The sequence below is a fragment of the Gymnoscopelus braueri genome (genome assembly GCF_963280865.1).
Source record: "Gymnoscopelus braueri genome assembly, chromosome: 6".
Lineage (NCBI taxonomy): Eukaryota > Metazoa > Chordata > Actinopteri > Myctophiformes > Myctophidae > Gymnoscopelus > Gymnoscopelus braueri.
Window position 1 is genome coordinate 13,951,671 of NC_137607.1, and position 14,895 is coordinate 13,966,565.

At 38.4% G+C, this 14,895-nt stretch overlaps 1 protein-coding gene across 4 annotated transcripts in view; it reads right to left on the minus strand.

Moving 5' to 3' along the window:
- Positions 1-13,851, minus strand: part of shroom2a (shroom family member 2a) — a 93,489-nt gene extending 79,638 nt beyond the window's left edge. For 3 of the 4 annotated variants that reach the window (XR_013933347.1, XM_080431500.1, XM_080431498.1), the window contains exons 1-2: positions 13,631-13,851; positions 5,822-6,050 (exon numbers count right to left, since the gene is read on the minus strand). Coding sequence is in view for 3 of the 4 variants with exons in the window: in XM_080431500.1 (XP_080287626.1) it covers positions 5,822-6,040 (219 nt within the window). In the remaining variant the exon portion in view is untranslated. Of the gene's footprint in view, positions 1-5,821; positions 6,054-13,630 lie in introns of all 4 variants that reach the window. The other variant, XM_080431499.1, reaches the window with a different exon arrangement.
- Between the last annotated feature and the right edge of the window lie 1,044 nt (positions 13,852-14,895).

Sequence of the window (14,895 nt, forward strand, 5' to 3'; positions counted from 1 at the left end):
TTTTATTTAGTTTTCATCATTTTGCCTATAACGAGAGGCCCAAAATAGGGATGCCAGGCAGAAAGTGATTAAATGCAATGTATAATTTCAAAAAATATAAGTAAAACATCACCTGTAGCTCTATAGACAGTACTATTGAAGTAAAAGGACAATATGGACCATGAGTGTAAATAGACAGCTACTGTAAACACAGACAAATTGACCCAGAAGGGTCCATTCTTATACTTTCAGAGTCACATTAACACCCTGTGTAGATGAATGTTAAGCGGTTAATCTAAACTCACTACAATGTTTCAGGTTCATCTCCACTTTTTTTTTTATTAATCCGTTCAATCCGGGAACGCATCTACAAATGTATTCTAAATCGTAACAGGTTTCTGAAAAACCTATGTTGCTATAATATCAGTGGTGCTCAAACATGTAAATGTATTTGGCTGCGGACCCCCATCTCCAAATATTTAGTTCCAGGAACCCCCAGAAGCAAAGATTTGAGTTACAAATGTTCGCTTTAAAAAATATATATATTCAATGTTTTGGAAAAAAAAAATCACGATTTAAAAAAAAATTTCCCAAAGTATAAAAAATGGTTATAGCTAAAATGGAAGATGACACAGATGCGTCCCCAGATTTAACGGGTTAATGGCATTTAATAATAAAAGTAGTTTCTACAAGCTTTGATAGGTCAGTTCAGTGGTTCCAGAACCTTTTTAAACTCTATAGACCCAAAAGAGAAATTTGATGTCTCCCTGACTGAGACCCAAACTAGTCAAAATAGCAGATCTACAAGCTCACAACGCTATTTTTGCATTTGTGGTTAAGTGTGTCTGTTGAGCTGTGAGCTTGTACAGTACATCTGCTATTTTTGATTAGCCAAAGTATAAAACATGGTTAAAGTGGTTCAAATGATTGTGAAGCTATACTAACTAATTATACTGGAGTACTGGGACCCCCTGGGACCACCCCAAGGACCCCCGGGAGGTCCCCGGAACCACCCTTTGAGAACAACTAGCTGTATGAAACATGCAGACAGGAGACATACTGTGTGTTCAAGGCTACAGCGGGCCGGTCGGTTAGAGAGGGGAGTTCAATACTTTCATGTTGATCTACAGTGCGTTTGCTCCTATAACTCACACAGATAACTTAATAAATCAAAAGGTGTGTGATTTGTGGAACGCTGCGAGAGGCACTGATCACTAATCCTGGATAAATGCTCTCCCATCATGCCATTCCACCGGGCTGAGGCTGTCAGGGGGTAATGGAGTACGTTACGGAAATATGGAGCGAAGCTCCAACATTCCAACCGTGCTCCTGGTACTGCAAGTTACCCTGCTAGACCCAGACGGAACCTTCAAACACACAGAAAGAACCGCATGATACAAATAGAACCTTCAAACCTATATAGAACCTTCAAACCCCAAACAGAACCTTCAAACCTAAATAGAACCTTCAAACCCAAATAGAACCTTCAAACCTGGGAAAGGGGAACTATGTACATATTGTCAAAAGGAAGCATACGGACTGTCAAGTTTTTTTCATGGCAATGTTTTGTAATAGTCTTGTTTATTGTCATGTTTTTATGTTATGTGTGGACCCCAGGGATCCTATCTAGAGTTCTCAACAGGACCGACGCTGGGCCCGTCCCGAACAATTACCATACTTTTAGGCCCGAAAACCCGGAGAAAAAAAGTGTCATTATGTGCTTAATGTCCTCAAAGTCACACATCCAACTAGCTTTGAACTGAGCGGATTGGACCTTCCAGAGATAATGGCCAAAACATCTTGAAAACGGACACTTTCGCCAATTTTCGTTCGCTGATTTACGATTGAGTTTTGCCCATTGTCGCCCAGTTTTTCTTTAAAGGGATACTTCACTTTCGGGTCGGGGAAACATTTAAAAAATATATTAAAAATAAATGAAAAAAGTAATGGAAAATTCATGGCCCCCTCACGCATTAGAGTGTCCTACTAATGTGTGAGGGGGCCTTTATTTTGCCATAACTTCTTTCATTTTTTTTAAATATTTTTTTTAAATGTTTATTTTATGTGAAAGTGAAGTATCCCTTTAATAACACAGGCTAGGAAGGTCGGACGGCGACAAACTAGATACCTGAGTAAGGTTCACTTTGAGCTGCATCCAGCACATCCACTGCCATTTCCGTCTGCCTTACCGTTAGGCCACTAGGGGCAGTTGAAATGTATTTTTGGGGGTAATAGATTTTTTATTTTTATTTTTTGGAACCCGAGGCTCGGCCCGGCCCGACTAATTAGCATAGATTTCGGGGCCGGCCCGTAAGCGTCGGGTCGGGCAGAATTTAAGAACTCTAATCCTATCATCCTAATAAACTCAATAAACCCAAATAGAACCTTCAAAGTTCCGAAAAAAAGGCCAGGATGAGACACCATCATACAATGGAGTATAAATTAGGCATAATTAACACTCCAGTTTGCTATGTTCCTACACAGTAAACCATAAGCCACACAATGACTCATGCACTGAAGAGCCCATTCCACAAACAATAGCATTAAGCTTAGAACTTCACTCATTTGCTGTCTATGTTAACTAAACAGCCCCGGGTCTTTTGTTAAAACTATGAAGCCCACAAATGTGTGGTCTTTAAGCAGTGGTGGAAGAAGTACTGACATGTTTTGCTAAAGTAAAAGTATCAATACCACAATGTGGAAATACTCTGTTACAAGTAAAAGGCCTGTGTTCAAAACAAAATTTTTACTTGAGTAAACAAGAGTATTGGCATCAAAATATACTTAAAGTACCAAAAGTAAAAGTACTCAAATGTTTGAAAATAGCAGATCTACAAGCTCACGACGCGTTGAGTGGTTTAATTATGTTTTATAATATAATAATTGATATCTGCAAAGCAACTATAGTAAAGTTTTCAAATAATTGTAGTGGAGTAAAAGTACAATATTTGCCTCCGAGATGGAGTAGAAGTAAATGTACTGAAAAGTGGAACTACTCCAGTAAAGTAAAAATACCTCAAAATTGTACTTAAGTACAGTACTTGGGTAAATGTACTTAGTTACTTTACACCACTGCCTTTAAACTAATGCGACAAGAATCCACACCAGCCAAAAACATAATTAAAAGGTTATTTAAAAGATTCAAAAGACAAAGTCTCCTATAGCTACAAGTAAAATATATAGTGAGAGACCCAGGCAAAACAGTCGATTAACATCTTACCAAACCGATGCAAATGAGTCCAACTGGTTCCTGGATGGCGGGAGCAACAATGACATACTGACAATAATATAACAAGGCTGAATAAACTGCAGTGCAGTATAGGGGGATAATGGCTTACTGAGCACAATTCAGCAAACCAGGGCCTTTTTTTTTTCTCCCGTTCAATCTCACAGCTTAACGAAGACTTAAAAAACGGCAAGAATTCTACCTATTTGGATCACATGCTCTTTGCAAAATCTGCAGTATGGGGTTGAGAGAGGGTTCATACCTCGACGGGGCTCAGCGCTAAAGTGGCGGTTTTAACCTTCCCCCCACGTGCGACTGCAGTTGGACTTTGAATGTGTTTGGGTCAACACAGATATGAACACAGTAAGAAACTCAGAGAGGAGAGAGAGAGAGGGGAGAGAGACAAAACAGGGCAGCTGGCGGCGGTTTTGCCCCCGCCAAAATAACGAGCAAGGTCTTTTGAAGTCAATCATTAAACCGTCAACAGAGGACTGTGAAGTTACAGTGTGGCTTTTATAGTAGTCGCTCTAACGGCGTTATTAGCCACATTGAGCCTTATATGCTTCTGTTGTACGACAAATAAGATGTGTATGGTGAGGTCATTTAGGTGGGAGGGGGGCACCATTATAGTGTTACTATGTAACTTTCTTTTGATGAATAAAATGGAATTTTGTCCAATCTGTATGGTATATGTTAAAGGGATAGTTCACCCAAAAAAATGGTTTTTCTATCGATTACTCACTCCATGGAGACTTGAATTCATGGATATTTCTTAGTTTTTTGTCGCATTCCTAAGTCAATAATTTGATTTTAATTTTGGGGGTGAACTATCCCTTTAATACAATATAACGTATACAATTGGGGTGGTTGTATTTTGTCTGAAAATGTGCCCAAATATATTGCGCAGGTGGTTAATCACACACACACACACACACACACACACACACACACACACACACACACACACACACACACACACACACACACACACACACACACACACACACACACACACACACACACACACACACACACACACACACACACACACACACACACACACACACACAGTACACCTACAGTAGAGCATGGTGGGAAGTGATATTGTATGCGTCCACAAACAAACCTAATGATTGTAGGAAGGAACTGGACTGAATGTTTTATGTGTGACTTTTTCACCTCACAATGTGCCACATGGACACAAACACAAAACAGCCAAACGCATGAAGCCACTTCCGTACATGGCAATGGAACACGGTAACATAAACCGATAAGTCACAACAGTCTGGCAGAGCAGGTTTATAAAAGGGAACGTGGGGATATTTTTGTTATTTAGTTAAGGATAACGGGGTGGTTAAGATATGGTGAAATGTGACATTTGGGTGGTTTTTCATGGGGAATTATAGGTCAAGCTGTTATATGGATTATACTGTCTACCTCAGACAAGACAGATTACTCTTGAATTTGATTAATCAAACAAACTGCCTTCCTGCTGGACAACATTTAGGCCTCTATAGAGGGATACCGGGACGGTGAATTATTAGAGGCCAACTAGAAGTTACATCCAACCAGTGTTGTAAAGTAACTAAGTACATTTACTCAAGTACTGTACTTAAGGACAATTTTGAGGTATTTTTTGGAGTATTTGCAATTTTTACTTCTACTCCACTACATCGCAAATATTGCACTTTTACTCAACTACAATTATTTGAAAACTTTAGTTACAAGTTACTTTGATTTACAAAACATACCTTAACTACTTCAGCCCTATATACATTTCGGCCATTTGAAAATAGCCGATCTACAAGCTCACAATGCGTCGAAAATGCTTGTAGATTTGCCATTTTCAAAAGATTTTATACATTTGAAAACTTGAAATGGGACATTCTGCATAATGACTTTTACTTTTGTTACTTTAAGTATATTTTGATGCCAATACTTTTGTACTTTTACTCAAGTACATTTTGAATTCCGTACTTTAAATAGTAACAGAGTATTTCTACATTGCAGTATTGATACTTTTACGTAAATCATTTGAGTACTTTTTCCACCACTGCATCCAATCCAACATGGGTTCCACTGCAGATTTATGATGGAATTCTTTGTTAGTGTAACTCTGAAAGTGTACAAATGTAAACCCAGAAAGGTCCACTTGGTTACATTTGTACACTTTTAGAGTTACAAGTGGATAAAATGAATACTGAGGATTTGACTGTGTAGCAAACAAAGGCTTATGCTAGTGGTATTAAAATGTTTTTGTAGAACAAGATAATCTGTTCACAAATCAACAGTCTTTTCACAATTCATGAACAACAAGCAATTAATATCATTAAAAAAGGAAACATATCAGTTTCATAACTCACAGTGGGGATAGTAACGGGGATTTTCGGGGATTGTAACGGGGATTTTCACAAAAAAAAAAAAAGCAGATCTGTGCCACGCTATGAGCTTGTATATCTTTTTTGCTATTTTTGAATAGCCCAAAGAAATCTTAAAATGACACACAGATGCGTTCCCGGTCTTAATGGGTTAAATATCTTGCAGTGTGTAGCTGCCCTTACAGCACCTCTAACCTCCCCCCCTCCCCTTTGAGTCCTGTGTCCTGGATCATTGTACCTTAGTGATGAGCAGAGGTTCGCGGTGCTCTCGGCCTCCTCTCAGGGTGAAGCCCCAGGGTGCTCCCCCAGAGAGCAGCACGTCCACCAGCCTCCAGGGGGCGCTCTCCTCCTCCCTGCCTCCTCCCTGGGAGGAGCTCTCCATCACGTGATGCTGCCAGAGCCCTTCCGTCTCCTCCGGGGGGCAGCGCCGCTCATTCCTGCAGCCTCCGGCGTCCATGGTGGCACCGCTGCTGGAATAAAGAAACCATTAGCACCGCGTTCAACCTGCTCTCCCTATTGGGCATGTCTTTATAGATGAACATTGTGAAAAAAAAACATTAAAACATTGTGAAAATAGACGATCTACATTACAAGGTCACGACCATAGACAGTAAAAACTATGGACAACGTTACGCCCATAGATTCTACAGACCCTAAATGAAGCCTATTTTTCAATTATTTCAAATCCGCCATCTTTATCCTATGCACTCGCAAATGAATGCTATTGGTTGGGACCAGAGTGGGGGTTGGGGAATGAATGCTATTGGTTGTGTAGCTTGTCAATCAAATCATCACAAGGTAGCCACGCCCCTCCTACAGCAAACCCTACTTTATCATCTTTTTTTTTTTTTTTTAATGGGACCATAATTGACCAAAACGCATATCATGGTGATTGAAAGAAGACTTCAAACTAGTGACTGGAAGCATTTAGTATTTATGACAATATTTATTAAAAGGTAATAAAATCAAGTGTTAACACATTGGCTGCCAAAAACGCAGATCTGCGTTCTATTTTTAATAAATACGTGGGCTGCCAAGAACGCAGATCTGCGTTCTATTTAAAAAAATAAATAAAAAAAAAATAAGTTTATTTTTTTTTATTTTTTTATTCGTTTTTTTTTTTTAATTTGACCCAAAGACCAAGGAGATATGATTGTTCGAAGATTTAGACTCCTATCCACTTCCTTGTTAACTTAAAACTTAAAAATGCTGTATCTCAGCTCCTGAGTCCTTTTTTTTTCTCAATGAAAAATCTCTGGCAGGCTACAGCTAAAAATCTGAAATAATTCTGGCAGTCAATGTGTTAAGTTCGGCAAAAACCCATCCGCTTGAATGGAGCTTAATTACTTCTGATCCCAGCAGGGGTGAAACAGTGAGACTACAGGCCATTCATATGAACTGTCTCTTCCTACATAGACTCAATTTACAACTCGGGAGCTGGCCCCTTGGTCACGACGTGTCGCAATGGGACGTGTTGTGAGCATGTACATTTGTTACTTTAGCTATTTATTTATTTTTGAATCCTGAAAAGTCACATTTTGACATAATGAGGTTTGCACCGGACAGAGAGGATATGTTTCTAACATGCGTGTCTTTTGCTGTGGGAGGAAAACCCACGTGAACGAGGAGAGAACATGCAAACTCCACACAGAAATAAGAAGTTGGGTTCAAACCCAGGAACCTTCTTGCTGTGAAGCAACAGTGCAAACCATTGAGCCACGGTGCCCCCAAATACCTGGAAAACTGTGACAAGCCTGATGGATTAGGAAAAGCTCATGAAAGTACAGAAAAGAGGCTCCAGATGATTTCAATTTATGTGAAAAAAAAACATGGCTTGCTGAGTAGACAACCTTACCAGCCAACTGGTGGTTATTTCCCCACAAAGATAGGAAAAACCATTTGATTTGATCAATGATTTGTGATGTGTTTTGTGACAGAGCACAGTTAGTAAAAAACAAGGCTTATACCGTTGAGTTGAGGCAAAACAACATGGATGACACATTTCATTGCAATCTTCTTGTTAGTTTTTCTGTTCTTAAACAAGCCCCCAAATCTAGGTTAACCCAGGTTAACCCACTGGCAACTAAATCAATGTCAAGGACAGTAGGACACACATAGCTTTGTTGACAAACTTCAGTATTATATGCATATCTTTAAACAGATGTACAGTGTGAGGCGAAACACAACAAATGTGCCAACGGCTGACCTCCTCCAAGGCCTAAATATCTCCAAAGTTTTAAGGTTTGGCCTAATGGTGGCGCTACTAGACTAGAGGACAGTCAATAGGTTTCTTGCTCTTGGGACAATGAATGTATGTGTACTGCAATTTTCACAGCAATCCATCAGTTACTTTTATTTGGTCCCTTATTTAGCCACTGTAGCATGTGCCTTAGTTGCGATGGGAACGATGTACAAAAAAGAATTTCACCCACTTTTTTACCTTGTAAACCTGTGATGTGACAATAAAACTGATTCTGATTCTGATTCTGAGTTGTGCACTGGTGTGGCACACCAAAAACATCTACAAGCTCACAACGGGTAAAACGGGTCTCAGCTTGGCGCCTTGTGAGCATGTAGATCAGATGTTTTATTTCCTGTACGTACGTGTAATGAGGCGATCGCCGGGTGGCTCGCTGTGAAAAATAATATGCTATGATTTCTCAAAGGTTCGTAAAAAACGCTCGGAATCGCTGGCAGTGGCTTGACACTTTTCTGAAAAACTCTGGCAGTTAAAGAGTTAACAGTGGTGATGTCTGTCCAGTGCCCATCCAATCCTTTGGTCCCAAACAGCTATATCTCAAAAACTACTGGTTAGATTGCCAGCCATGGGATTTTCTGAGCACCTTCATTATCCTAGAAGGATGCACCCTGATGATGGCTCCTCTAGCGCCACCCATAGGCCAAAATGTAGGCCAATTGCACACAGTGTATTCAAGAAAAATAATGGGCAGATTGCCATGAAACTTTCCTGTCCAACAGTTTGTTTTTAGTTTTTATGTATAACTGAGACTTTATTGATGAATCAACAGAACAAAAGTAGTCTGAGAAGGTGTTTCCAAAAACCATTGTATGTTTCAAATGATTGCCACCCACCCACTATTATCCAACTGTATGTAAGATCAAAATGTTCAATTCTGCAGTTAATTTAGTTATTGTCAGCAGTCAGCAGTCTGACATCACTTCCTGTTTTCCTAGGAAATAAGAGAACATGAATGTAAAATCCCCTTTTTCCCACCACTAGCCCATTAAACCCAGGAACGCATCTGTGTAACCACTTTAACCATTATTTTATACTTTGGCTATTAAAAAATAGCAGATCTACAAGCTCATAGCACGGCACTCGGTGCCACGCTATGAGCTTGTAGTTCTGCTATTTCTGAAAAATCATGAACATTTGTGCAAATCTTATATTTTTAAAGCGACGTCTTTTTACTCAAATCTTTGCTTCTGGGGGTCCCTGGAACCAAATATTTCCAGATGGGGGTCCGCGGCCAAGTACATATCATTTTGTGGATCCTTGACATGAAAAAGTTTGAGAGCCACTGATATAGCAACATCATTTTTTTCAAAACACTCTTGTAGAATCCCCCAGAAGTAAAGATTTGAGTTAAAATGTTCGCTTTAAAAAAATATATATATTAAAATATTTGCACAAATTCTCATGATTTAAAAACAAAATAGCAGATCTACAAGCTCATAGCGCGGCTTGTCATCTAAAAATGACACAGATGCTTTCCCGGTCTTGGGCTAGACTAGAGGAAGAGCCAGGGAAAGAAATGAATGAAAAGCAACACAACTCAGGTAACAACTCAGTTCTGAAAACATCCCTGCATTAATAAATATACCAATAAACACAGGAAGAGCAATTAACTGTTCAACATATGTTACATAGTTTTTTTTTTTAATTAAATAAACTATGTAAGATATGTGGAACACAGAGGACACAATTCATGTATTCACGTGTCTATTTATTACTTACACCACACACTTTGACAGAAGATCCTGATCAAAAGGGGAAAGGAAGCTAATTAACTACAGAGTTAATCAGCTGACAGCCCGCTGATTGAATCAACATTTCTAATCAGTCACGCAGCAATGACAAATTCTCACAAGATGTGTCTATTTTAAATATGATGACCCCCTCCTATAATGACGTCTGCTGGCAAAGCTCTGACTCCACCACCCCAGCCTCCACCTTTCCAGTTCAGAGTCCTTGCATGGCTCAAATTCGCTCTTCTATACCCATGGGGGGGTTTCTGCATTCGCACTCCCTGTTTTAGCTTAGCATGCTGCTTGGCTATTCCAGAGAGCATCTCAACCCCATTCATTCCGGGAACACATCTGTGTCATTTTAGATTTGAGCTATAACCCTTATTTTATACTTTGGCTATTCAAAAATGGCAGATCTACAAGCTACAAGCTTGTAGATCTGCTATTTTTGAAAAATCATGAAATGTTGTGCAAATCTTTGAATATATATTTATTCAAGTGAACATTTTTAACTAAAATCTTTGCTTCTGGGGGGTCCCTGGAACAAAATATTTTGAGATAGGGGTCCGTGGCCAAATACATATCATTTTGGGGGTCCTTGACATGAAAAATGTTTGAGAACCACTGATATGGCAACATAAGCAAAAAAAAAGAAAAAAAAACTGTTTATCTGCTATTTTTTAATAGCCAAAGAAATCTAAAAATGACACAGATGTGTTCCCGATCTTAATGGATTAGCCACTTTCAACATGGTGTCACTATATTTTGGGCATGTCATTACATAGGCATACATTTTCAAAAGGATTTGAAAATCTACAAGTTCACAATCACAATGTTTTGTGAGCTTGTAGATCGGTTATTTTAGCAATTTTTTGGGAAAGTATAAAATTGGGCTTCATTTGTTAAGAACAGAGGCACCAGTGCCAGTTTCCAATGTCTAGGTTCCAATTAGGCTGAGGCGCTACTAAACGGTGACGTTTAAAAACGTTTGAACTTCATAGCATCTACTATCTAGCATCTGCATGCTTTGCATCGTCCCCCGGAAGCAGAGAAATCAAATCACAGCTGCCAGTACCACAAGGGGTCTTTACCTGGCTCAAAGCAGTGTTGATTTTGTCGACTAAAACTAGGATGAAAACTACGACTAGTTTTTTTCACAGACAAAAACATATATATTGACAATTTTGTCAACAAATAAAAACTAGACTAAAATGTTAGTGAGGGACTAGTGTAGTAGTGTCAGTAGAACTAAAAGACAGGTCATCTTACTGTGTGTTTGGTTGCGCTCGGGTGTTGCGCACTGAAAATAGCAGATCTACAAGTGAGCTTGTAGATCGGCTATTTTCAGCATGCAACCAAGTGTAAAATCAGCCATTACGACGCCATCAAGGCTCCGCCAAAATACATTTTAGTCGACTAAATCAACTGTAGATTTAATCGACTAAAATCTTATGATATAATATTTAGTCAACTAAAACTAGACTAAAACTAAAACATTTCAGATGACTAAAATATGACAAAAACTAAACAGAAATGTATTTAAAAAAACTATGACTAAACCTAATCAAAATTTGCTGTCAAAATCAACCCTGCTATGATCAGAAACTGAGTCTTGGCTGCAGGTGGACCTTTCACCAACACAGTGACCTCAAACACAGGTCAACACCACAGAAATGCTTCCCTGAACAGGAAAGTAGCCAAAAGCACTGGTTATCGGGTCTGAGGACCACAAGGGGTCCAAAATGGACCCTTGGGGGTCTGTAACTCAAGGAGCGTACAAATGGAACCAAATGGACCCTTGGGCGTCTGTAACTCAAGGACATTACAAATGGAACCAAATGGACCCTTGGGAGTCTGAACCAAATGGCCAAAATGTACATAGGGCTCAAAATATAGTTCATCTACAAAGTAACTAGTAACTAAAGTTTTCACATAATTGTGGTGGAGTAAAAGTAGAGGTAAAAGTACTGCAAATTGGAAATACTCCAGTAAAGTAAAAAATACCTAGAAATTGTACTTAAGTACAAAATGTACTTAGTTACTTTACACCACTGGCCACAACAAAGTCCAGACCAAGCCCCAGTAGAAAACCTGTGTTCTGAAGTGAAAAGGAGACATTCATTCATAAACACAAAGCTACAGATATCAAGGATCTTCAAAGGTGCTCTATATGATGACACAATAGGGCAAGATTGCTTGATCAGTAAAATCTGACCTGATCAAACATTAAAGGAAGACCGCATGGCTGTTCTGGTAATGTTTGATCAGGTTCTCCTTGCATGAGGACAGCAGAACAAAGTGCCAAGACCACACAGGGGGTCCATATTAAACTAATAGATTTATCATTTTACTTTGCTGTGGTCCGTTCCACTGACTTATCAATAAAAGGTCACAAATAGAAAATAAATAAAATAATACAAATAAAGTATTAGCCAAGCAGATTTCACTATTATACTTTACTCAGTCTTTTTGTGTCAATAATTTTGAAGGGACTGTATGTACCATTATGACACACACACACACACACACACACACACACACACACACACACACACACACACACAATAGTACAGTATAGTAACAAATAGTTACAAAAGTAACAGGCAGGTGAAGATTAAGCCAAATCTAAATACTTTTGCAATTAAAAACTGGAATCATCGTGGTGTGAAACTATTGACATTTTGACAAGCCATTTAAAAACAATATGAAAACATCTCTCTAAGTACTACTGTATAAACTATAGTAGTTTGTACCAAACCACTACAACTCTATACATTTCACAGATATGTTTAAACAACATTAGTCATATAGTCAACATTACCTACAGTGTGTGAAAGTCAACAACAGACTCTCCTTAAGCAAGAAGAGAGCAGTGAATTAAGGCTGGAAGCTGTGATGTGATCAAAGAGACATTGTTATGTAGTGTGATGTGATCACTGGGGACACATAGGATAGGATTGGGTGACTCTAATGTGTGAATGCTCTCTATAATGCTACATGAACCACTACTACCAGCAGTGGTGGAAAGTAACTAAGTATGTATACTCAAGTACTATACTTAATTACAATTTTGAGGTATTTTTTACTTTACTGGAGTATTTCCAATTTTCTATACTTTTACTTCCAGACCACAACTACATCAGAGGCAAATATTGTACAATAACCCCACAACAATTATTTGAAAACTTTAGTTACTAGTTACTTGCAGATATAAACTATGATATTATAAAACATACATTAACTACTTTAGCCCTAATATATAGGCTATTTGAAAATAGCAGATCTACAAGCTCACAACGCATGTTGTGAGCTTGTAGATCTGCTATTTTCAAACGTTTTTGTACTTTTACTTTAAGTATATGTTGATGCCAATACTTTTGTACTTTTACTCAAGTAACACTTTGAACACAGGCCTTTTACTTGTAACAGAGTATTTCTACATTGTGGTATTGCTACTTTTACTTAAGTAATAGATACTTTTACTTAAGTAATAGATCTGAGTACTTCTTCGACCACTGTCTATAATGCTACATGAACCACTATTACCAGACAACTAAGCTGTTCTCCTCCATATCCAGTAGAAAACTGCATTATATAATACAACTGCTGCATATAAACACCTGTTGTTGTAACCTGGTTGTAAGCCTGCAAATGATGACTGTATGTGTTAGGAATTAAAACACCATATTTGAGGAGAAGTTGAAGCAGAAACCTCCCCTACAGATCCACTATATCATAGACTCCTGTTTGTCTCTGTAACACTGAGACTAACCATTTACTTTAAAGGGAAAACCTCGGTATCGGTGTGTGGAGAAAAGTTAATATCATTAATAATGAGGAAGGGGGAAAAAAACTCGATAATATAGACATGAGATCCTACACAATAAAACCATCAGTGAGAATGTATCCATTTGTAAGTTTACAAATGTAACCAACTCCATTTGGTTACAACTCTCAGAGGTACATGTATCATTCTATTATAGTTGAAGGTCCTATAGTTGTAGTGGTATCAAATACTCACATAAACACACACATATAATAATATGAAAAATCTTACCTGGTTGTAATCAGAGTCTCTTGTTGTGTGTAGTGTCTGTGTGTAGTCCTGATCGGTATAGAAGGTACACGACGGTCACACAATGACTCATCCTACATGTTATAAAGGTTAAATAAAGTCCCTTCAGAAGCTTCTGTCGTTGCCACTTCACTGTGTGTTGTTGTTGTTGTTGTTGTTGTTGTTGTTGTTTGCAGTGTGTGTGTGGATCTCTTCAGAGTGTGTGTGTGTGTGTGTGTGTGTGTGATCAGTGTGAAGCAGCAGTTAGCAGTGAGCTAACATTAACAGTAACATTCACCTACTAGACTATTGTGTGTGTGTCCATGGATCAACAGGTAACACACTAACAGGGACTCAGTGCCATCTGCTGTTTGGAAACACACCCGGGATACTGCTGTTGCGCCCATGTTGGTGACCTATCGAATACTGTGACTCATTCAGTGGTGGAAAAAGTAAAAAAGATGTACTTATTATTTTCAAATAGAATAGGCACAAAATAGGACTAAAGTGTTTAATGTATGTTCTATAATATACTAATTTATATCCCCTTGCTAACTGGGTAGTGGAGTATAAGTAAAAGTTGGAATTACTCCAGTAAAGTAAAACACATCTCAAAATGTTGTTAAGTACAGTAAATGTACAAGTAAATGTACTTAAGTTACTTTACACCACTGGTTTACAGTCAAGTCATAGCCTAGAATAGATTATTTGTGGTGACAGTTGTTTCAATGATACATTTTGACTTTTTAAGTATTACAATCCAAAATGACCTTCTTATTTTTATATATTTATATGTTTCCTCGACTTCAGTGCAATGAAATATAACCATTATTTATGATAGTTTACTAGAGATTAATTTCAACACGACATAAATTGTGGTCGTTTTTTTTTTAAATCGAAAATACGATTCTCAGTTAAAGTTTAAACAAATGAGAAAGCATTATTTAGCGCTGAACGATACAGTCACAGTATTGTATATGTAACCGATGTTCGTGCGACAGTGCTGTGGTTGTGAACCGTTCAGAATCAGACGGAATGGTTTAACTTCCACACTGAACTACAGAACTACACGTAAACAAACTATTTAATGCGTTTCAAACTTTCAATCAACTTTTATCATTTATTATTTTGTATCGACTAAACTTTACGGCATTTCTAAGTGAGCACACGCGTCTCCATGACAACTGCAGTAATCTACGGGTGGGTGGATGGGTCAAACAGCGCCGCTTCGCGGGAGAACGTGCTTGGGTTGTACACGTGACGTCAGC